Genomic DNA, 24,442 nt, shown 5'->3' with positions numbered 1-24,442 from the left:
AAGGGCTCTTTCTGAATAACAAAGGATACTTAGGGGTTGCCAAGAGTTAAAGGAGCTCTGCTGGAAACCTGGGACAAAAGATCAAATATATACACACATATATATTTTTTAATTGAATTTATTAGTTAATAAAATTATATAGGTTTCAAATGTATTCTTCTATAATACATCATTATCATATTGTGTGTTCACCACCCCATGTCAAGTCTCCTTCCATCACCGTTTATCCCCCTACACTTTCCCTCTGGTAATCACCATGCTGTTGTCTGTGTCTATGAGGTGTTTTGTTTGTTTTTTTCTTAATCCCTTCTCCTTTCCCAATATATTTTTTATTATACCATAGGAGTGCTGCTGAGATACATCCCAGCTAAATTGGATCAAGATTCATAAGCTTTGATCTTTGCTCCTGTTTGGGGGAGTTTAGCAAAAATTTTAAAATTGTAGATAGTGAAAAAAGTCTATGAACAAAGATACTCATTACATTGTTATAACAGTGAAAGTGTTTCATGAGTAAAAGATGCTGAAGTAGTTCCACCTGGTGGTGTGATGTGACTAAGCTTAAAACATGAAGAATGGAAAAATGCTTGTGATACAATATTTTCATTTTGCAGTATATAGAATTATGTGGACACTTACGTAAGACATGAATGGAAAAAAAAATTCTGGAAAAGAATGAAAAATGATAATTGTATAAGGCTAAAGACCTAGACTCTTTACCTCCTTTATTTTTCATGCTTTTTGAGTTCTTTGAATTTAAAAAGGGAATACTGGCCTGTGGTTTGTTGCCAGATTTTAAAAACCTAATAATTATATTTGATGGCCTAATGCTTTAAACTTTGTGTTAGATGGAAGAACAATCGCCGTTTTTCAGCTGATGGAAATTACCGTCCGTTAGCCAAGACAAGACAACAGAATATCAGCATGCAGCGTCAGGAAAACCTTCGTTGGGTGTCAGAACTCTCATATGTAGAAGAGAAAGAACAGTGGCAAGAACAAATTAATCAGCTAAAGAAACAACTGGATTTCAGTGTCAGTATTTGTCAGACTTTGATGCAAGACCAGCAGGTAAAGTTGACTCTGAAAGTAAAAATTTTTTTATCTTGTTTTTGAAGCAGTGCACATTTTTCTTAAGTCATCAGTAAATATTATGAATTTTGTTTTCTTTCCATAGGCTTTATCTTGTCTGCTCCAAACTCTTCTCACGGGTCCTTACAGTGTTATGCCCAGCAATGTTGCATCTCCTCAAGTCCATCTTATAATGCACCAGTTGAACCAGTGCTATACTCAGCTAACATGGCAACAGAATAATGTACAAAGGTAATCAGTTTCTTGGAATTAGTGAAACTATAGTAAGTGCTAAAACTGAGCAACTGTATTAGTTATCTTCTGGGACAAAAGGGCATGATTCAAATTGCATATTCAAATATTCTCTGTCACCTGAGGATTTTATAACCAGTGATTTGCTCAAGGTTCCCCTTTAATATTGTGGACCTGACTTTTGTTTTTAAATTTTTATAGTATTGAACTTTACACACATTAGGTGAGTTACGTGGTGTATAACATACCTCAGTAAAGCTGCAAACAAGAAAAAAAATGAGTTTCTTATCCTTTAAAAGACGGCATTTAAAAGACAGCATCATACAAACTCCATATATTTTCTAGGATCAACTGTACAAATAATGGTTTCTTTCCTTTTGCCTGTAAAAAAGAACATATATGCTTAGGTTTCTGAGTATTTAAACATACTGTCTAATTCAAGTGCTAAGTGCAGTTCTTGATCCAAAGGCTCAGTTAATGAATTAAGCCTGCAGGACAAGCAAATATTTGTTGAAGTGAATATCAGAGCAGTCAGTCTGTTGTGCATGCTATTGAATCACTTCTTACGCATATTCTTTCTGAATGTACTTTAAGTAGATGTTAATATAACTGATTTTTAAATTACTGCTTAAATTTTTTATAGGTTGAAACAAATGCTAAATGAACTTATGCGCCAACAAAATCAGCATCCAGAAAAACCTGGAAGCAAGAAAAGAGGCAGTAGTGCATCACACCCTCCTTCTCCCAGTTTATTTTGTCCTTTCAGCTTTCCGTCACAGCCTGTAAATCTGTTTAACCTACCTGGGTTTACTAATTTTTCACCATTTGCACCAGGTAAGTGATTGAAAACTTAAAGGAAAATTAATAAGAACAAAGCATTTGATAATATTATTTGTTGATTGCATGGGTATTTGTCAATCTCTTTTGGAATGGTGGGAAATGTTTGCAAAGAAAGTTACAAACTCTTTTCTACTTTGATTCTTTATAGTAAAAACTTAAGCTTAATATGGTTGTTAGTGGAATTAAGTAAATAATTATGAATGATTGCTAAGTCTTACATCTTTGAATTATTTAACAACTGTTTGTTAAGGGAAAGGGAGTTAATGTATCCATGGCTGCTGTATGCCAGGCACTGTGTAAAACATTGAGGGAGTAAAGGTGAGTAACATGGCACTCCTGTAAGAGGGGCTCCCAGCCTTAGCAGGGAGATGCACTACCCGACCAAAGGTGAATGCTTAGTTTAGGCTTACATTTAATTTTATTTAGCTTAGACTTCTGTTCAGACTTTTTTCCTGCACACATTATGTGCCAGACACTGTATAAATGACTGGGATTCAAAGGTGACTAAGACTAACACTTTAAGGAATTTAACTTCTAGTGAGGAGGCTAAGAATGTTAATAACTGCCTAGTGCAGTACTGTGGATACAAATGAGGTGAGTAGCCTACTTTTCCTTGGGGCAAAAGATCATCAGGAAATGTATTTTTTCCAGAAAAAAAGGTGCTACCTGAGCTAAAAAGTGAATAGAATTTATTTCCAGGGAGATACAAGGGAAAGTGCTTTCTAATCAATGGAACCACTTAGAGTTAGAAAGCAGTGCAACAGTATATCACTTAGGGAATTTAGAGGTCATTAAGTATGGCTAGTGTTTAGGGCTATGGCAGAGTAAGAGTAATTGATGTGGCTGGAGAGCAGCACAGGCCTTTTGTGCCATGCAAAGCAGCTTAGACTTTCTGTTGCAGATGAGGGGCCATTGAAGGATTTTGAGCAGGAGTATAGGACTGGTGATAGTGTTGAGGGGAGATACAGAAGGAACTAAGAGTATAGCTGGTAACTAGGAAAGAGAAGATTATTTGCGAATTAAGTGACCAGTTAGATGAGGTGAGTCATGAAGGAGGAGGAGTTGAAGATATTTGCCAGAGAATATATAGGAGGAGAAAAAGGTTTGGAAGGGCTTTATTTATTTTATATAAATAAATAAAATACCACAGTATATTTTCTTAACAGGATTATAGAAGCAGTGGCATTAGAACATTTAACAAGCTTTTGGTTCTCAGATATCTATTAGTATTGGCAGGAAATGTTTTTTGAATAGGCTTTTAAATAACAAATAATATAAGAAATTGGACATGCAGTTCCTTTTCACTGTAATGTGCTTCATAACAGTGCCAACTCTGTTCAAAGATTGTTCATTCTAAACAAACTAGTTCAATTTTGTGACACCTTCCCTGATCCCTTCTCCCCCAAGTTGTTAGTAGCCCCGTGTACTAATACCTCTGATACAGAACTATATGGTAAGTATTTAATTATATTCTACTTTGCCAATTAAAATAGAGTGGAAAGAACATAAGCTTTGCAGTCATGCAGACCCGACATCTAACCTGCTTTTCCATTTACTGAACCTGTATTCTCTAAGCCTTTTTTCTCACCAGTAAAATGAAGAGAATATTTATTTTATAGTGTTGTTTAAGCATTAAATGAAATAAGATGCAAAGTACCTACAATAGAGTCTGACATACTGTAATTCGATGTTAGGTACTGTTATTTCTAACTTAGCTTTTAAGGGGATGGAATCATTATTTGTTTTTTTATCACTTATTCTGAAACATAGTGGGCTGAGCTGTAAACAGTGGTTTAATAAATGGGTGTTAGTTTGTTTTAATTAACAGTTTCCTGTTTTGGTGGATATGAATGGTACATTTAATTAAAACTGTCTTTTCATTTCATATTAAGGCTAAAGGTTACTTTATTGTCTTACCCATTGCTTTTATTCATTAGGTATGAATTTCAGCCCTTTATTTTCTTCTAATTGTGGAGATTTTTCTCAGAATATTTCTACACCCACTGAACAGCAGCAACCATTAGCCCAGAATTCTTCAGGGAAAACAGAATATATGGCTTTTCCAAAACCTTTTGAAAGCAATTCTTCTATTGGAGCAGAAAAACAAAGGTAACTTGATTGCAAACAGACTTTGTTATGTGCTTAATAGATCACATTAATCTCTTTATTGATTACATCTAATTATATATAACTTGAAAATACAATTAGGGAAGATGTTTGTGACTGTTTGACCTGCTAGTGTGGGGAATATGAAACTGACATCTCACCAGATGTCTCTGAGACATATACCTGCCCTGGTATAAGAGCAGTTCAGAGTTTTGATCAGTGTGTCCCCTGAGATTCATTTTGAAAGGATAAGGCCTTCAATATACGGTGTCTTTTGGCCTTGATTTGATATCTGTCCTTAAGTTCACTGATTGAGAACTAAAAACTAATATTAACTACTAGAGGATAGTTGCTGTAAAGTGATGGCACATTTAGATTCAGGGCTCCTGGTCAGAAGAATGAGTACCTAAGGCCTCTCCAAATGTAATGTTGAGTACTGTTTGATTATAAACACAGATGTAGCCAAGAAAATTGTAGTGATATATGGTATCAACTATATATTTCTTTTTTTCTTTCTCAACATTTATTATTTTTTAATATGATAATCTTCTTCCCAAATATAATTTTGACTCAAATAGTGTCAAACATGAGTTGGATTGGGGCAGGTTAATCATTCTGTAAGCATGTTTCTAGCTAGAGAAATAACATTTTTAATGATTGTGTTTATTCATAAAATGATTTTGATAGACATAGGACATAAAAATATTATGTCCTTTTTATTGTTACTAAACTTCAGAAAAATCTTTTTAGAAGGATAAAGTATTAGAGGTCAGTTGAGCCTTGTGTGTGTTCTGTCAGAGTCTCTCTCTGATTTTGTCTTTTTTAGCCCTTGACAAACACATAATTCATATTACTCTTCTCTTTAGTTATGGGATTGAGCATGTCTTGGGCTCTGGAACTAGCATTTTGACACTGTTTAGTTATTAAATCATGATTTTCTTTTACTTTATTAACCAAAAACTCATAGAATTCAACTTTGTATTTGTCTCTAGGTGTCCTATGATTGACTTCTCTGACTTTGTTTTTCTTAGCTGTACTTTTTTTATTTTATTTTTTATTAAATCTCATGGTGCTTTATAAAAGTATTCTGTTGTCAGGGCCTAACAGGGTTTAGTGTATAGTTGCTGTTCAGAAATGATGGTTGAGTGAATCTTCATTATAAGTAATAAACATTTTTTTCAAAGTTTTAGTGAATAGCTTACTTACTGGAAGGTTCCTACTTCATTATTTGCCATATTTTATATATAATTGATAGTAAACTATAGCTATAGATATCTAATATTGTTTTAGATATTTGACCTACTTCAGATGAGACCTAATCTCCTCCCCAAAATCTCAGCTAGTATAGGTTCCCTGAATTGAATGACTGGAGATAACAAGAGGTCAGGTGGAACATTGTAGTCTTGAGCCAGGGTCAGAAAACTTTTCCTGTGTAGTGCTAACTAGTAAATATTGCATCCCATGATGTGCCTTTCACACTTATTTATCTTTGCCATTTTTGCACAGAAGCAGCCATAAGCAGTATGTAAACACATGGGTGGCTGTGTTCCAGTAACACTTTATGGGCACTGAAATTTAAATTTCATATAATTATGTCACAAAATTTTCTCCTTTAATTTTATTTTTTCAACCATTTAAGAATATAAACATTTTAGCTCTTAGGCTATCTAAAAAGACAGGCAGCAGGCTCAATTTGGCCTGCAAACTATAGGTTTGCTAACCTTTTGTCTTAAGTTAAACTCTATAAGTCAGTGTCTCCCAAATTACGTTCTTAGGACTAGAAGACTGTTGTCCGTGTCAGGTTTTGTGAGAAAAGATTTTGGACATCTTACTATGTTCCCTTCCAAGACATTTTATAAAGTTCATTGACATATTAAAAGTTCTGAGGAATCCTGTAGATCTGTTTTGGCTGTTTTTTCTAACTTAGCTGACCAGTGAATACCTATTAAAATACTAAGGGATGCCAGTGTTTAGCAGATAAATTTTGAAAATGACTCTAGACCAACAGAACTAAACTATACTTAATGTGTGGAGAAATAAATTACTAGTTACATGGCCATTGATTTTACCAAATTCTGGTTCTAGTTGAACTGCTGTAGATGCCACAGATTCATGTATGTTTCATACCCTCTCCTTCATCTCTTTCTTAGCTCTTCCTCTAAGTCTTTGTTTTTTCCTTATATGTTCCATTCTTCCTTGATTTTTCTTTCCTAGTTTTTTCTGTTATGAATGCTAGGTCTTTGGTTTGGGACTTTTGTCAGTGAAAATGGTTTAGCGAGAAGGGTTTAATATTAAAGTTTGATAATTGAGAACACTAGCCTATAGAATATTTACATGTTTAATGCATATTTTTGTGAAAATATTTTTATAGCCTGTTGATGATTTTATTTACTGAAATCTACTAGTAAACTATAACTTAAGTTCTATATCTAGAGTTTTTAATAAACATAGAAATCTGTCATTGTAACCTCTAAAAGCTTATTTTCATTGGTGTAAGGAATCAAAAGCAGCCCGGCGAGGACGTGGAAAACAGTAGGACACCATGGTTATATGACCAAGAAGGTGAAGTAGAAAAACCATTCAAGACTGGCTTTGCAGTGTCTGTTGAGAAAGCTACAAATAGTAATTGCAAAAATCAATTAGATGCCAGCAGGAGAAGACGTCAGTTTGATGAAGAGTCCTTAGAAAGCTTTAGCAGCATGCCTGATCCAGTAGATCCAACCACAGTAACGAAAACATTCAAGACAAGAAAAGCATCTGCCCAGGCCAGCCTGGCATCTAAAGACAAAACTCCCAAGTCAAAGAGTAAGAAGAGGCATTCTACTCAGCTGAAAAGCAGAATTAAAAATAGTGGTAAGGATTTAAATTTGTTGAATATTGACCAGTGTAAATGTTGCTGACTTTATTCTGGCTTGTTGACACACTTAATTTCTGTGGTTAGATGGGTGGGCACTGGTCTAGATGTATTTCAACAGTCATTTTTAGTTACCTTTATAATTTTTTTACCAAATTTATCAAATAGGATTTAACATTGTAGATATTTTAAAATATTGCATTTATTTTTGTGTCTGTGCTTCTTAAAGCCTCTTACATTTCTTATATATGTGGTTACTATGAACTCAGAAGGTTTTTTCCAAGTCTTGTAGGTTACTTAAGAATTGCTAAAGGCCAAGTTTTACTATTGTATTTTAATATTACATCTTGTCCTACATTTAGCACTTAGTCATGATTTGTGGTTAGATCCTTGATTTGATTAATTTAAAGAAATGTGGGCCTCTCACTACATTGCAGTCTTTGAATATCATATAGATAAAACTGCTTTTAAAACAAGTTTGCTCTTAGCCTTCCTAGTTAATAAGGTATAACATTAACCCATATTTTATTGAATCTTGCCATTGAATATCATATGTAACTTCTCTTTATAGTATTAACTACATGCCACTTTAAATTTTTTCTCTGTGATTTTAAACATTCTTCTATGATTTTTAAAGAATTGAATGAAGGCTAGCACTAGGTCTGCAGAGGCACCTGAAAGTGCGTTTCTGATGAGCTCTCATGTATTGCCAATATTAGTCTGTGGACTATACTTTGACTATCAGGGTCTTAGAGGACCCTTAAGTGAACATATGGCCATGTCTGCTTAGCCCTAGAAGTACTGGTTATTCGTAATTTTGAAATCCCTTTATTCTGAGGAGTTTTGCTTTTATATATGCAATGCAGCTTTTTTACTTCAAAACAAAGATTAACATTCTGATCTATGTGCTGTCTTTTCTCATATTTAAGTATAAAAATACTTGCTAAAAACATACATGCACATTTGATCAGTAGACACTCAAGACCCATCTGTAAGGCACCCACACAAAAATAAAAACAATAGCAGAACCAAACTAATATGTAACACAGTCAAATTAGTCAGCTAAATCCTTGGTGTTCAAAATGTGATGGCATCATCTAGGAGCTTTTTAGAAAGGCAGACTCTTGCCCCCACCAAATACCAACTGAATGGGTATGCATTGTTTTTCAGTGTGCAGTTTAGCAAGATTTCTATGTTTTACTATGAATAGATGCACATAAAGTCTGAGAAACTGAGCTAGACCACTCAGCTCTTGTTCTCTTGATGGCACAGGAATAGCCACAACTTCTTAGAAAAAAGAATGTTTACTCTGGCGTAAAGGAAGTAGTAATGGAGGTGGAGCGGATGGAGAGAAGATTGGAAAGCATTCCAAATTGTAACAAGAAAGTATGGAGTCAGGACAAAGCTGGAAGGAGAGATGAGGGGAACTGGGGAAGCAAGTAGTAGATGACAAATAGACCAGTGTGGTGGGACGTGGGTGCTGTCTCGAGAGAGAGTACAGACAGTTGTGCTGTCCCAGATTTACTAGACAGAACCATGTGTGGATGTTTTTTGCAAGTGTTGACAGTCTTATAGTAGTGGCATGCTAAATCTTCGTTTAACTTTGTTTCTTGTGATAGTAATGCATTTTAATCTTTACAAAGTCCTTATATGTAAAGGTGCATGTTACTATATGTGAAGTAAGATTTTACAAACTATGAGATTATCATCTTTTAAACTTCAGTTCACATTCAGACTTTATGAGTTAAACATGATTTCTTACCTTGCTAGATGTTTCAGTTATCAAACCTATAATTTGGTTACCAGACCCATAATTTGCCTATGACCTATCAGGCCCATTTCCTCTTAATATTAGAGTAGGAGCATATATTTTAGAACTTCCTCATTTTTTTTCTTGGAAAATTGGCTAGAATCGTTAATGTACTCACTTCTGGGTTCTGCCCATCCCTGAATCTTTTCATTTCTTCCCTTCTCCCCTACCTGTGATTCGCTAATGAAGATTGGGATGAAATAGATGTTAAGCATTAGGCATGGCAAGGTATAACAGATGTGGCCAGAAAAGAAACAGCCCTTTTTAGATTGAGAGTTTATTAGTTATATAAATAGAGAAAGGAAAAGTAGCTAAAGGTGCCAGCTCCCTGTGTCTTTTATTCTACACACCACAAGTGCAACACTGAAACAAAAGGGACTAGATGACAGACAAGTACAACATACATTAGTGGTGGACACCTATTCCTGAGGAGCCAGTGCTGTGCTGTAGACAAGCCACTCCATAGAATGGAGTTGTGCCCGTGGGGTGAGACAGAAAGGTCTCATGTCATTAGAACCAGGAAGAAGCTGACAAACTCTCATGACAGCTTTCTGGGTGAAAGGGTGCAGGTGAGTGAAAACAGCCACATAGCTTCTCACAAGCCTCCCATGTTCTTGTGTTCCGTGTTCCAAGAGGATTATTGTAAGGCCTTCTGCCAAGGCTTAGAGCCAGCTGCAGTTCAGAATTTACCTATGTGACTTAATGTGGATACATGCAGGGTTCCCAGGGTGCCATGGCTGAGCTGTTTCCCTACAGTGGAAATAGCTGGAAGTACTGTTTCTTCTAGCTGTGTCAGCCACTCATGCTGAGAAAAATAGAATGAGTGTTAGGCAAGGAGTGATGAAGTGGGACGGGGATAACACCCTTGCAGTAATGAAGGTCATGTGCTGTTGTTCTGGCTGGTTTAGCCAGTGTTACTCTGGAGTATTAAGTCTCCTGCTCTCCCTGGAGGATTACCATTAAAGTGCCCAAGAGAGAAATAATTCAATCACACTAGCATGTTACCTTTGGAAATCTAGCCCTTGATATTTTTAATTTGGGACCCATAGGACACTATAGTTGTTTTTTTGTTGTTGTTGTTTTGTTTTTTTAATCTTTTTATAGCATTTTAATTATAGCATGCTTCTTTTCAGTTTCAGCTGTTTTGGAGGGTAAGTGTGTCTTTGAAGTCCCTACTGGGGCTACCCAAAGAGAATTTTGTGTATGCCAAATAATGTATATTTTAATTTTTATAAGAATTCAGCATTTTTCACATTATTCATTAACAGTAGTTAGAAGCTTAATTTCACTTATGTAAGTGTTCTTGTTAGAGTAAATATTATCTTCAGAGCTTTGCTGGCTATTTATTAAGCGAATAATAGTACTACCAGTCGTATCATTTTGAATATTACTTTTGGCAGTCATACCCTTTATTGCTGGGTCTGTTTTACATGAAGGTCAGAAATCACCAAGAGAGCGCTTTTTCCTGGAGGTTTTGAGCAGAATGACTGAGCGTGGGTAGACTTTAGTCTGAGAGACCAGTGAAGAAACCAGGAACCTAAATATGAGATGACGACGTCCTAACTGGAAAAATGGCTTTAGAAATAGAAAGGGAAGGTTGACTCCAGATAGGATTATCACAGAGAGTAATTTGGCAGTATATTGGGAACTTGTTATTAGGAGAGCAGCTGCTGTGACCTGGAGGATGGAGCAGCAAGGCTTCGTTTAGGTTCTGCTGGCTCTTTCAGGGTGTGGCTAGGGCAAGAGCTCTATGGGTCTTGGAGAAAGTGTGGCTGAGGAGATCCCTGCCAATCTTTCTGTTCTTGGCAACTCAAGAATCCTGTCCTCAGGCAAGAGACCCTTCACCTGTCAAGGTGAAAAGGGATACCAGTCTATCCTGTCTGCGGGAAACTATAGAAACAGCACGTACGTCAGAATAGAGACCTTTATATAGGAAGAGGTGAAAAGGAGAGGTAACTGCAATAAAGTAAACAAATTAATCTCAGTTATTAATATAAGTTCAAAAGTAAAAGTAAAATGTTAACAAATTTAATCTGCCAATATATTAAAAGAATATTAGACTTGTCAGTAGGGTTTATTACAGAAATGTAATCTTGATTTATTATCAGGAAATCTGTGCACATAACGCATTATATCAATAAACTAAAGGATAAAGGAACTGCCTTATTACCTAGGGATCCCACTTCTGGGAATATATCCGAAGAAATCCAAAACACTGACTTGAAAGGATACATGCACCCCTATGTTCACCGCAACGTTATTAACAAGAGCCAAGCTATGGAAACAGTCCAAGTGTCCATCAGTAGATGAATGGATAATAAAGTTCTACATACACACAATGGGATACTCAGCCATAAAGAAGAATGAAATCTTTCCTTTTTCAACATAATCAGTGGACTAGAGGGTATTATGCTAAGTGAAATAAGTCAGACAGAGAAAGACAAATACCACATGATTCACTCATATGTACAGTCTAAAGAACAAAATAAATAAACAAAATAGAAATAGACTCAGATAACAGAACAGACTGACGGTTGCCAGAATGGGTGAGGGTGGTGAGGAGGCTGGGTGAAAAAGGTGAAGGGATTAAGAAGTACAAATCAGTGGTTACGGAATAGTCACGGATATAAATTACAGCATAGGGAATATAGTCAGTGATATTGTAATAACTGCATGGAGCCAGGCAGGTACCTCAGATATTGGGAGAACCACTCTGTAAAGTACATGAGAAATCACTATGCTGTACATTTGAAACTGATACAGAATAATATTGAATGTAAACTGTAACTGAAAAAGAAAAAATTAAAGGACAGAAGTCATAATTATAGTGGTAGATGAACTAAAGTTTGAAGTCATTCCTAATGAAAATTCTAAGTAAAATGGTATACCTGAAACTAGTACCAAAAACAAGTCTAAGTAAAATGCACCTAGAAGGCAGTTATTTAAATATAATGAGGGTCCTAAGCTAATGCCAATCACAGCACTGTTGTAAATGAAAATAGTCCAAAGATACCCCTGTCAAAATTAGAAATTTCCCTCTCTACCACCATCATTATTTAGTATTGTTTGGAAAACATGAGAAATAATTGGAACAAATATTTGAAAAGGAGGGAAACAAATTTTATATTTTTTCTGAGAGCTCAAGAGATACTGGAAATTATCTCCTAAAGTTAAACCAGTAAAGTAACTGGTTATAAAATAAATGTAACTATTTTTCTCTATTATAATAATACCAAGTAGAAATGAAAGTGGGAGGAAATAGTCTTCTCACATTTGTATACAAAACTACTGGCGGGGATAGATTTTTAGGAATAAATTTAACAAGGAAAGTCCTAGTTCTGTAAAAAATTATAAAATATTTTTGAAGAACACGAAACAAGAAGGAACAAATGTAAAAACACAACCATGCTCTTAGGTGAGAATGGATAAATTATTAAATATTACTTCTCAAATAAATACTTTCAGTGCAATTCCATTTTGAATCCCCATGGATTGTTTTTGAAATTGGGGAAAAAATCTTACAGCTTCTCTGGAAGGACAAATGTCCAAGAATATCAGAAAAAAGCTAGAGAAGGACTTGCCTTACCAGATGTTAAAACACACTGTAAAACTTTTGTGCCTAAAAGAATGAAAATGGCATTGGAATAGATAAGTTAAACATAGAATGCCCAGGAATAAAACCCAATAAATTCTGGAGATTTAATATATTGACCAAGGTTGCATTTTAATTCATTGGGAAAGGGGGTACATATAACTGGCTATCCATGTGGAATAAAATGAAGTTGAATTCCTACTTTGTGCCATATGTGAAAATAAATGTGGAAAAAAAAGAAATTTAGAAGACAAATTTAGTAGAACATATGTATTAAGACTTTTTACAGTAAGTCGTATTACATAAAAGGTATAGTAAGAAGGCAGGCATATTTGACTGTTTAGGGCCCATTACTCTTCTCTATTATGGACATTTTGTATAGATTGGATCTGATTTTCTTCCCCCTTGTATTTCCTAATACTGAAAAATTGGTAACTTGGACTCTAGTAGTGAATTTGGGTCATATAAGATCTGCCATATAGTGTGAGTTGCAATATACTCATTAAGATGGGTGTCAAAAGACAATGAGTGATAGAATTTATTACTGTTACCCCATGCTTCCAAAGATTATTGCAAGGATATCTTTAAGACATTTCATTTAGTGTTTTATATTCTATTTGTACCAGGCCTTTACAGCATGCTCAGTTGAGTTACCTGTACTGTTTCACTATGGAAATCAATTTCCCTTTCAGTTTGAGTTAGTTACAACTGATAACAGGTGTCACTTTTTTTACTCAAGGGTATGAAAGTGCCAGTATGTCTAGCACATGTGAGCCTTGCAAAATTAGGAACAGACATTCAGCCCAGACTGAAGAGCCTGTTCAAGCAAAAGTATCCAGCAGAAAGAATCATGAGCAGCTGGAAAAAATAATAAAATGTTGTAGGTCTGCAGAAATATCTTCAGGTATGTTCTTTTTTGGTTTGCTTTAATTTAAGGACTACTTCATCTTATATTTGAAAACCTATATTAAAACAAGTTTTAAAATTGGTCTATCACTTTTCTATCTGCAAGGTTTTATATAGAAGTTACAGCACATTTCTTTATATCAAGAAATGTAAACTGGAACATTTTTATTGTTAAGATGCTAGCTTTTGACGCATTTTCCTAAAATTCTAAACAAAAAAGTATAGTTAACATTAATTTGGAAATCCTAATTTGAAATTCTGAAAATCTTATCTGAATAAAAATTCAGGTATACAGTCATGTTATTTTCCTGCTTCAAACCTTTGGCCTTCACCATGCCTGCAGGAGAAAGTCCAAATGCCTTAATGTAACATCTGGCCGGCAGAGATCCCTTCCTGCCTCTCCAGACTCGCTTCTCATCATCTTCTGCCTTGAACTTTACTCTTTCAATGGCACAAAACTGAAAATTTTCCATAGCTGTCATGCTGTTGTTACCTCAGCAGTTGTCTTTTCTGCCTCAAGTCCTTTTTGCTCTTTGTGAGAGCCTTTTTCTCTATTGTTCTTTTAAATAAAATCTTAGTTCTGTAACTTTGAAATTGCATCCAAATGCAAGCTGGAATAGGTTTCCCTTTTTTTTTTTAAATATATCTTTATTAATTTTTCCTTTTTTGTTTTTGTTGTAACCTGTGTAAACCTATTTTGTTTCCTGTATCACATTGTCTAGTATTTACTTGTTTAAGTGTATCGCCTTTTTGAGTCCCTTGGCAACAGATAATATCCTTTCATATTTGTATGTTAAATGTTAGTATGATACCTGACACATGGTAGTCACTCAGTGTTTATTGAATGAATGGAGTCATATGTATTTGTCACTGTTTTATTTAAATAAGTACTGGTACTTTCATAATTTACAAAGAATAAGTACACTTCAAATACAGAGAGGGAGATATTAAATATAGACTCTCAATTTTTAGTTGTCAGTAAGATCCTGGGTGAAAATGATAATTGCAGCTACCATTTGTATTATGCTTCATTGTATACAAATTACACAAATTACTCATCTCATTGGAGCTTCATAATCCTGTGAATTGGTTTTATTTCCATTTGTAGATGAGTGTACATGGTCAGAGAGGGTATCTGATTTTTCATAACACTCATAAAGGGCCATAATATAAACTGGTACAATTTTTCTTCAAAAAGTCATGCCCTTAACCCAGTAATTCTACTGTAAGCATCCATCCTAAGGAAAAAAAAATGAAAAAAAAAATTGAGATTTAGTGTTGTTTGAACAGTATTATTTCAACTGTTTCAACAAAAATCTGAATGGGAAAAGACTGGAAGAAAATGTATCAAATGTTTATAGTGGTTTTATCATCTTTAAACTCTTCTATGTTTTCTAAAACTTTGATAGAGAATATTACTTTTGTAATCACAAAAGAAACACTTTTTTTTTTTTTCTTATTTTGAAATGATTTCCTCAAGGTCACGTTGCTTGGAAATGGTAGAGTGGAAGTTTTAATCCTGGTGTGTAAAGTCTAGGATCATTTTGGCAAAAATATCAATTCTATTGTCCTGACCCTGAAATTTTAGCAAAATTTTATAATTTTCATCTCCTTTCACTATCTTTATCAAATAATGATATCTTCAAAGAGTAAACATTTGGGTGGAGGTTAGGGAAAGGTACTAAGTTGAAAGGGTATCAGTTACATAAATTGATAGTTGGTCAGACCTTGCCTTCGCTTAGAAAAATAAAATGATTGAATTTTAGTGAATTGAAAAATGTTTGAATAGTGTAAATATACCTTTGTATGTATTTACATAATTTCTGAAAAGATTTCTTTTTAGTGTTAATTAACCATCACCCTGAAATTCTTCATAGCACGTAACAGTTTTTGTTATATGATTATTAGAGAGTAACATATATGACTGCTGGTGTTAAAGTATACAGTCCTCTTCTCCCTTAGGAGATGTGGAAGGTTCACCTTGATGCGTGTGCTTCTAAGTGAATGGTAGAAGTTTACTGTGATCATTATCAGTCACATTAATATAAGTTTATAGCACATCTTGATATTTTCTCTGATGAGATTATTTTTAAATAGAACATAAACCATACCTTGTGATGACAGTTCAGGCAAACAGTGTTGAAGAAATTTGCTTATTTAATTTTTTTATTCACTTGTTCATATTATAAGACCCTATCATTACTATTCACAAACATTTTATGTTCATCCTTATGTCTGCCCTTTCCTACAGCACATGCTAGGAGAATACTACAGCAGTCTAACAGAAATGCATGCAATGAAGCGCCAGGTAATAAATATGTTTAGTTTTGGTGTCCAGTTTGTGTTAATTTTTTTCCATTGGTCCTAAAAATCCTTAGTTTCATTGTTCTGATTTTTTTTTTTTTAAGAGTTAGCCTAGTGCATATATGTTTTTTGGCTTGTGAAAGTCAAAGAAAATTCATACTCATAAAATTCCAAAGCCTTTCATTTATAATTCTTTACTTGATAAAATTGGCTGCTTTTTTGGATTTCATTTTCTGTTAGTGTATGTAATATAACCAACACATTCATATGAGTAACAGAAAATGTTTTTATAGTTTCATGTTTTAATAAAGTTAATTTAGTATTTCTTAAGTGCTTAAGAGCATTAATTTTTGGAAGCATAAATACAGTCATTTTTATTTCTTCCTCTGATGTGCAGTGTTAAGTATGGTGTATGACTTGTGTTGTAGTTGCTTATTCTTCATTACTCATCATCATCTTTAGAAAATAAACCATTAAAAACAACTGTGACATGCAGAGACCATGATAAATAAAGATCATGGAAAATTACAGATTCCAAAATACTGGTTTTGTTTTAAATTGAGTATTTTCATTAAGTATGGTTCTGTGTGATTTAGAATTGTAAATATTTAAGACTTCTGTATTGCACATGAATGAAAAATAAAAGCCTGTTAGGAATCCTTAGAGGAATCTAAGGAAGAAAAAGGGAAGGACCTGGCACAGACAAAGCTGAATATATCAGTGGCACTTCCTAAAGAAAAGAAGTCTGAAAATAGAGAGGGTAAAAACAAGATGGAACCAGAAACCTGACTATGAGATCAAGGATTTTTCTAGCCTAAACTAATGCATTTTAGTTTAGGAGGATGAAATAGCAAAAACTTTCCACCTCTCTATTGCAGGAGGAGGGAGGGTTGAAGCATGTATTTGACATAATTCAATTGTTTGGGAATATTTAATCTTTAATGATATATAATTTAGAGTGATAATTTTATCACATACAAAGGTATGAAAATTATTAAATATGCTTATCCTTATCTTAGAAATAACAAACATTTTCTTTTTTTAAAAATGTTTTTTATTGATTTCAGAGAGGGAGGGAGAGAGAGATAGAAACATCAATGATGAGAGAGTGTCATTGATCAGCTGCCTCTTGCACGCCCCCTACTGGGGATGGAGCCTGCAACCTGGGCATGTGCCTTGACGGGGAATCAAACCGTGACCTCCTGGTTCATGGGTTGACACTCAACCACTGAGCCACGCTGGCGGGCAAAATAACAAACATTTTCTAAGTTAAACAACTGTATCAAACTATAATATAGTATATAAATAGAAAGTTTACATATTATATCTTCTTATCTGGATTTTTCCTGTAAGTAGAGATTTCCTACAGAGGTAGTTTGGGTTGCTGCTTATAATAAATATTGTTTTTGTAGTAATATATCACATTTGGACATTTTAAAATACCAGGAGGACTTTAGTATATCATTGCATTTTATATTCATAAATATCTGAGGCAAAATAGGGAAGTTGTTGCATATTTATTATTTTTATTACATTTTACTTGTCGAAATTGAGGCCTGAACTTGTTAATTTACTTAGGTAATTAGTGGAAAGTTTTTTTATTAAACCCCATTCACTTTGCATTTTCTTATTTCTCTCTCACAAAAAACTAATTAAATCTTTATGATCCTCACATATTTATTTGAAAACAATATATTAAAACAGCATTTCAAATTTTCTTTGTTAGAGGCTTGTTACTGATTTTTGGAATTTTGAATATTTACTTGTGGTTCTGTTGCTCTAGAAATTACAGAATTTGATAGCTAGAAGAGCCGCTTGGAGATAATTTTTTTTTCACAGAGAAATCAAAATGGGAACAGTTCCTAATTTGTACTCTTAAAATAGAGGTATGGCTATATCATTCAGGGTGATAATTCTGTGTTATCAATAAATACACATGGCAGAATTTTTGCTAAATAATAGTGTGCTACCTGGATTCTGTGAAACTGAAAATTTCCACTACCTGCTCCAACTTATACTGAGTATGTTAGTAAGTATGTCAGTGTGTAATACTATAGAAAAATTGGCCTATTATGTTTATGTTATAGTTACAAATTCAGTTTTTTATACTGTAGTGTCATAGTTGAGATTTGAGAATTTATGCATAACTAGGTAGAGCTTAAAATAGTAACTCTCATTGGTAGCATTTAGTTTATTCTCAGTATTAAACAAAGTTCCTTCTTTGTAACAAGTTCATGTTAGCAAGGAAAGAAAATTACGTGTACTTAGCTGATTTCATCCAAATGCTGAAAGATTTCCACTGATTATTCCTATGAAATGTGTAACATTTTCCAGATATTTTTTATTGAGAAATAATTGTCGTCCAAGTAACACTAGGTACTGTTATTCATACATTTAAATATTTCTTTAATATACAGTATATATCTTGATATTTTTATGATTATTTTTATTTTGGTAATTTTCAGATTTTTTTTCTACTTTGAAAGCCCCAAAATAGAATTAAGTATATAAGTATATACTTAATTAAGTATATAAGGCTGAGAGTAATGATACATGTTAATAGAAATTGTCAGGAATGTATCTAATCAGTATTAACTTTCTGATATTTTATATCTTCCAGAAACTGGGAGTGATTTTTCCATGTTTGAAGCTTTGCGGGATACTATTTATTCTGAAGTAGCTACATTAATATCTCAAAATGAATCTCGTCCGCATTTTCTTATTGAACTCTTCCATGAGCTTCAGCTACTTAATACAGACTACTTAAGACAGAGGGCTTTATATGCATTGCAGGTAGCTGTACTTAATATTCTTTCTCCTACCCTATCTGGTATTGCTGCTCTTCACGATTATATATGGTTGCTTTCTTAAACTGAAGTGCGTACTTGTTCCTGTGTCTTTTGATATGTTTTCTATGTGCCTTCTTGCCTTTTATTTAAAAGTTCTTGTATAGCTTAAGTAGCTTTTAGATAAAATCTTTTTCATAGCAATTTTTCAGTATTTTATCTTCAATATTATTTTTTCCTCACGGTTTATAGGAATACTGAATTTGTTCTTCTATCTGATTCTACTTTAAAATAAGTATTTTATTTCCTTATTTAGGACATAGTATCCACACATATTTCTGAGAACCATGAAAAAGATGGGGAAAATGTAAAGTCAGTGAATTCTGGTACTTGGATAGCATCAAACTCAGAACTTACTCCCAGTGAAAGCCTTGCTACTACGGATGATGTAAGCTGATAATGATTAATGAAATCTATACATAATTTCATTATGCATTAAACAACTTAAATTGTTGTAAATTGTGAGTGTACCTGATATATTTGGTTTTCAGCTTTTTAAAAATCAATCAAAATACATTCTGTATAAATGATTAATTATATGGTCTAAAATAGTTGTATTTATATCTATTGCTCATCACAGGAGTTAACTCATAACAGATATTTAGTAAAACTTGTTGTGTTCATTCAAGACATTCAATAAACCAGACAGCAGTCAGATCAAAGTCAGAACCCTTGAATAAGTAAGTATAAGGTAAATCGGGTCTTTGGGCTAAAAGAGACACCTAGACTAAAGAAAGTCATCTAGGACAAAAACTTAATGTAATGTATTAAAATTGCTGAAGAAAACTTTAAATAAACTAGAAAGGAAATGGACAAGAGTGGTAAGGAAAATGGTATATTTTCAATAAACTGTGTCCTCCAAATAAGCACCTGGCTGGCATACAGGACCTGTGGTCCTAGGAAGGTGCTATTAAGTGACTGAACGGCAAGCTACTAGGCTACTGAGAAGATGACATGTTAGGATTTGGAAATCACCTTTTTAAAGGTGCACATCGTGATTCTTATAAAAGGTTATATGTGGTCTTGGAATAGCAAATACGTTCTTTTTTATGCCATCTCTAGCACCTGGATGTCCATGGATAAGAGTACCATAATGGATTAGCAAATATCTGCTATAGGTAGAGTTGAAAGTAAATTACTGTTTCTGCCCATTGTTGATATGTTAACATAATTTTTTTCTGAAGTGATATTTTCTCAAAAGATTGTCTTGTCTCTTTTTCACATATAATAATTTATTTACAAGTATTTAAGACTTTTTTTCTGGAATTTTGCTGTTTAACTTATACTCATGTTTAAAACAGTACTTTCCCAAGTTGTTTTTTTCTGCTTAAAACCTTTCTCCACCATGCTCCAATTCCTATACTACTATGAATGTAAACATCTGTCTAAAAACTACATGGTTTTAATTGACTTTACAATGTCAAATATAAATTAATGTAAGGAATTGCTACTTGGGTTACATTAAAGATTATTAGACATTGAAATAACTTACTGAGAGCATGAAGTGTTCTTATAAATCTTTTTAGTAATTTGATATCCTTAACTCCAGTGCCTCCCTTTTTATTCAAATTTTTTTTCTTTTTAAAAATTTACCTTTATTATTAAAAGTATTACAGCTGTCCCCTTTTCCCCCCGCCATTGATCCCCTCCACCCTCCACCCGCCCCACCCTCAGACCTTCCACATACTATTGTTTGTGTCTCTGGGTGTTATGCATTTATGCATATAAGGTCTTTGATTAATCTCTCCCCACCTACTCCCCCACCTCCGAGTCCCCTCTGTTCCATGCTTCTATGTCTCTGGATCTATTTCATTGACCATTTTTTATTCAAATGTTATAGGTAGTATTACTTCTAGTTGTTTTAAAAGATTTGAGCACATTGGTCTGCACTATCAATAGCAAATTTTGAAAATTGAGTTACAATTTGATAATGTTAGCTTGACAAGGTTTTAAAGTTAAATGAAGTTAAAGGTACTATACTGCTTAATAAGTAGGTATTTTAGTAACTTGGGCTGGTAAACAAAATACTATAGACTGGGTGGTTTAAACATTTATTTCTCATGGTTCTGGAGGCCAGGAAGTTCAAGATCTTGGTATCAGCAGATTTGCTTCTGGTTGAGGGCCCTCCTCTTGGCTTGCAGATGGCCACCTTTTCCCCCCGTGTCCTTACATGGCAGTGAGAAGGAGGCTCTAGTGTCTCTTTCTCTTTTTCGAAGGACTCTGATGCCATCATGGGGCTCCACCTTCATGATGTCATCTAAACCTGATTATCTCCTAATATTATCACATTGGGAGTTAGGGCTTTAACATATGAATTTGGGGGGGTAGCAGGTTCACAAAGATTCAGTCCATAATTGTAGGGACTTGGCATAAAATAACCATACTTAGTATTACTTTTAAATAACTCAATCAGTTCTTTTTCATCCAAAACTTAAATTCAGCATTAATGTCAACATCTTCCCTTTATTAATGCCATTTAGTTAGCAGCACCATATCCAATGTTCATACCCGTTGATCTAGAGCAGTGCTGTGCAGAGCTGTCTATAATGATGGAAATTGTTCTAGATCTGCATTGTCTAATACAGTAGTCATTGGACACATGCTATCGAGCACTTGAAATGTGGCTAGTGGGATTGAGGAACTAAATTAAAATTTAATTTAAATAGCTACATGGCTAGTGGTTACCATATTGGACAGATACAGAGTCTCATTCTCCGTGTTTCTAGGCCACGGTCCTTTGAGCTTCATTTATGGCACTTTTTACACACACATTTCAGAGTGTGTATGGGAGTCATCATACCCAGGAAAAAGAAAAGTAGGCATCTGGGAGCCATCAGTGAAGGAGGATGAGGAATTGAGGTTTAAGCTGAGAAAGAAACACTTTGCATCTTCTACCCCGGGCACAATAAAATGGCAAAAGCACATCCACCAACAAGCCTCACTTTATGGAGCAGCAAAATGGTTTCATTTCCTAAAGCATGTTCACTAATACCTGAATTTTCTTTAATTGGGAATAAAACTCATTTAATAATTTAAGAGAAAATTTGAAAAGATCAAAAGCTAGGAGAAAGAATAAAATTAGGAAATGAGTTTCAGTCAAAATACAATGAGACCTGGCTGGGTGACTCAATTGCTTGGAGTGTCATCCTGTACACCAGAAGGTTGCGAGTTCAGTCCCTGGTCGGGGCCAGTACCAGAGGCAACTGATTAATGTTTCTCCCTTTCTCTCTTTCTCTCTTTCTCTCTTTCTCTCTTTCTCTCTCTCTCTCTCTCCCTTTCTCCCTTTCTCCCTTTCTCTCTCTCTCTCCCCCCTCCCTCCTTCCCTCCCTCTCTCTCCCCCTCCCTCCCTTCCTCTCTCTCTCTTTTCCCCCCTCCATCCCTCCTTCTCTTCCTCTCTCAGAATGAATGAAAACATATCCTTGGGTGAGGATTAGAAAAAAGAAAGTACAAGTGAGAATCACAATACCACCCCCCATCACACTGTAGACAAAAGTTCATTTGAAATTACTTGAAGTCCTGAAAAAAAAAAGCTAAAACTGTAAAACTGCTAAAAGAAAGGAATTCTTCATGATTTTGATATAAGCAAAGATTTCTTAGGACAGAAAGCACTAAGTATAAAAGAAAAATTAATTGAATTTGGTTTTTTAAAAGTTACAATTAGGAGAAAATAATCTCAGTATATATCTGACAATGACTATAAGTGACAAATCCAGACTATTATATAAAGAACTTTCACAAGTCAGTTGTAAGGCAATCAACAATCAACTCAGTAAAAAATGGGCAAGAGATTTGAACAGGTATTTCATGAAGGAAGATATATAAATGGCCAGTGTGCAAATTAAAACCACATGAGGTGTTACCTCACACCCACTAGAAAGGCTGAAATTAAAGATCTGACAATCAGAAGTGTTGGGGTGAACATGGAGCAACTGGAACTGTCACACTGCTGGTGGGATTGTAAAATTGTACAACCACTTTGGAAAGCAGTTTGGCAGTTTCTTATAAAGTTAAACATAAACTTGGCATGTGACCCAGGAATTTCTCTTCTGGTATTTATCCAAGAGAAATGAAAATATATGTTCAAAACAATTCTTTTACACTAATGTTCATAGCATCTTTAGTCATGGTAGCCTCAAAGCGGAACACCGACAGATAAATGGATAAAGAAACTGCTGTATGTCCATACAATGGAATATTATTCAGCCATTAAAATAATGAACTTCTGAAACACACAACAGCATGGATTAATTTCAGAAACATACAGAGCAAAAGAAGCCAGACATTGAAGAGTACATACTGAATGGTTCCATTTATATGAAGTTCTAGAGGAAACAAAACTAATCTGTGGTGATAGAAATCACATGAGTGGGGTGTTAGTGGAGATAAAGGAACTTTTTGGGCTAATGGAAATGGCCTTTATTTTTAAGGATGGTGGTTGCATGGGTGCATATATTTTTCAAACTCGTCAAACTGTGCACTTAATAGGTGTATTGTTTGTAAATAATATTTTAATAAAACTGATTTTAAAATTATGAATGATGCTGTCATGTTTTTCTTCTGATATGAGACAACTACATATCATAGTCTAAGGTACTGGACACTGTTAGGGTTTGGAAGTAGGAGAATTACCCTGAGGATGTAGAAATAATTTACAACATTAACTTTTCAAGTTAAAATTTAATCTGTAGCTGGCTCCGTGTATTGTCATCTACATAATGGCAAGTGTTCTGCAGGGTTACTTAATATTTTAATGTTCTCTGTGACTCTCTAGTCAGTGTTTTATAACTTCGGTTATATCAAAATTTTAAGTGTATAGTTTTATGCAAATAGTTTTATAATTTTAATGTAATCCAACTTTTTAAAAGAAAAATTAGTGATTTTTATTTGTTTTGAAACTATAACTTAGGAAACTTATGAGAAGAACTTTGAGAGAGAAACACATAAAATAAATGAGCAAAATGATGCTGATAATGCTAGTGTCCTGTCTGTATCTTCAAATTTTGAGCCTTTTGCAACAGATGATCTAGGTAAGCAGAGTGTTTTATAATCTTAGCACATGACTATACTACAGTCTTTGAATTGCATTGATAAGGAAACAAAAGTCTAAAAAGGAAAGTTCTGGTAGTACAGGGACTTAAAAATCAGTCTAAATTCAGGAATCTTCTTGACTGTTAACTCTTTGACCTTGGGCAAATCCTCTAACTTTTCTGATTCTGCATATGCCAAGAAAATGGGGGTCTTTCTTACTTTGTTATGTTCTTGCAAAATATATACAGAACTTTCTAGCATGCATAATGGAAGTTTAGAAAATTAATTTCCTCAAGGGAAAGATCACCCTTTTAGGTCTTCCAGTTAATCAATGGGAAAAATCCAAAGGTAGCAATTCCTCATTCAATCACATTTTCAATAACAGTGTTAACTTCTTAATTTGAGTTAAGAGCTGAAATTTCCTAGCATAATCTTTAGTGAGAATTCCAGGTAATTCTAAGGCATGGCACATTGCATTTTTTCCATCAATAATAAATTTTAGAGGGTTTCATAATGCAAAGGGAGAAAGAAAGTAACCCCTGAGCCCTAAATTTGGAAAGGAGATTAAGAAAATGTATATGTGTACCTCTTGATTCATTTTCCAGGCTGTAGCCTATGAAAAGATAGCCAAGTATCCAATCATTCAGCCCTCTAGGGCACTAGTTCATATGGTAATCTAATATCCCATTCCAGTGTTTTGTTCATATGATGAGAACAGGATTTAGATTATTTGAAAGACATTTTTCCACTACAAAGGAAAGGGCCAAACCTTGCCCCATCATTAGTTATCTACCTTTTACCAAAGCAATAAATCTTCCTTTTGCTTTGTCCTGATTATC

General features: G+C 34.2%; 1 protein-coding gene across 20 annotated transcripts in view; it reads left to right on the top strand.

The window, feature by feature from the left end:
• PCM1 (pericentriolar material 1) overlaps positions 1–24,442 on the top strand; it is a 74,672-nt gene that overhangs the window by 36,336 nt on the left and 13,894 nt on the right. For 8 of the 20 annotated variants that reach the window (XM_016209003.2, XM_016209010.2, XM_016209012.2 and 5 more), the window contains 10 exons: positions 846–1,065; positions 1,172–1,317; positions 1,961–2,151; positions 4,095–4,266; positions 6,761–7,116; positions 13,259–13,423; positions 15,677–15,733; positions 18,350–18,522; positions 18,832–18,963; positions 23,482–23,602. In XM_016209003.2, coding sequence (XP_016064489.2) covers positions 846–1,065; positions 1,172–1,317; positions 1,961–2,151; positions 4,095–4,266; positions 6,761–7,116; positions 13,259–13,423; positions 15,677–15,733; positions 18,350–18,522; positions 18,832–18,963; positions 23,482–23,602 — 1,733 coding nt within the window. The remainder of the gene's footprint in view (positions 1–845; positions 1,066–1,171; positions 1,318–1,960; positions 2,152–4,094; positions 4,267–6,760; positions 7,117–13,258; positions 13,424–15,676; positions 15,734–18,349; positions 18,523–18,831; positions 18,964–23,481; positions 23,603–24,442) is intronic. The other 12 variants (XM_087814115.1, XM_016209016.2, XM_087814114.1 and 9 more) reach the window with 3 other exon arrangements.

This window comes from Miniopterus natalensis, chromosome 2 (assembly GCF_054644295.1).
Source record: "Miniopterus natalensis isolate mMinNat1 chromosome 2, mMinNat1.hap1, whole genome shotgun sequence".
In the NCBI taxonomy this organism is placed as follows: domain Eukaryota; kingdom Metazoa; phylum Chordata; class Mammalia; order Chiroptera; family Miniopteridae; genus Miniopterus; species Miniopterus natalensis.
Note: the sequence above shows the minus strand (reverse complement) of the source record. Positions and strands in the feature narration are given on the sequence as shown.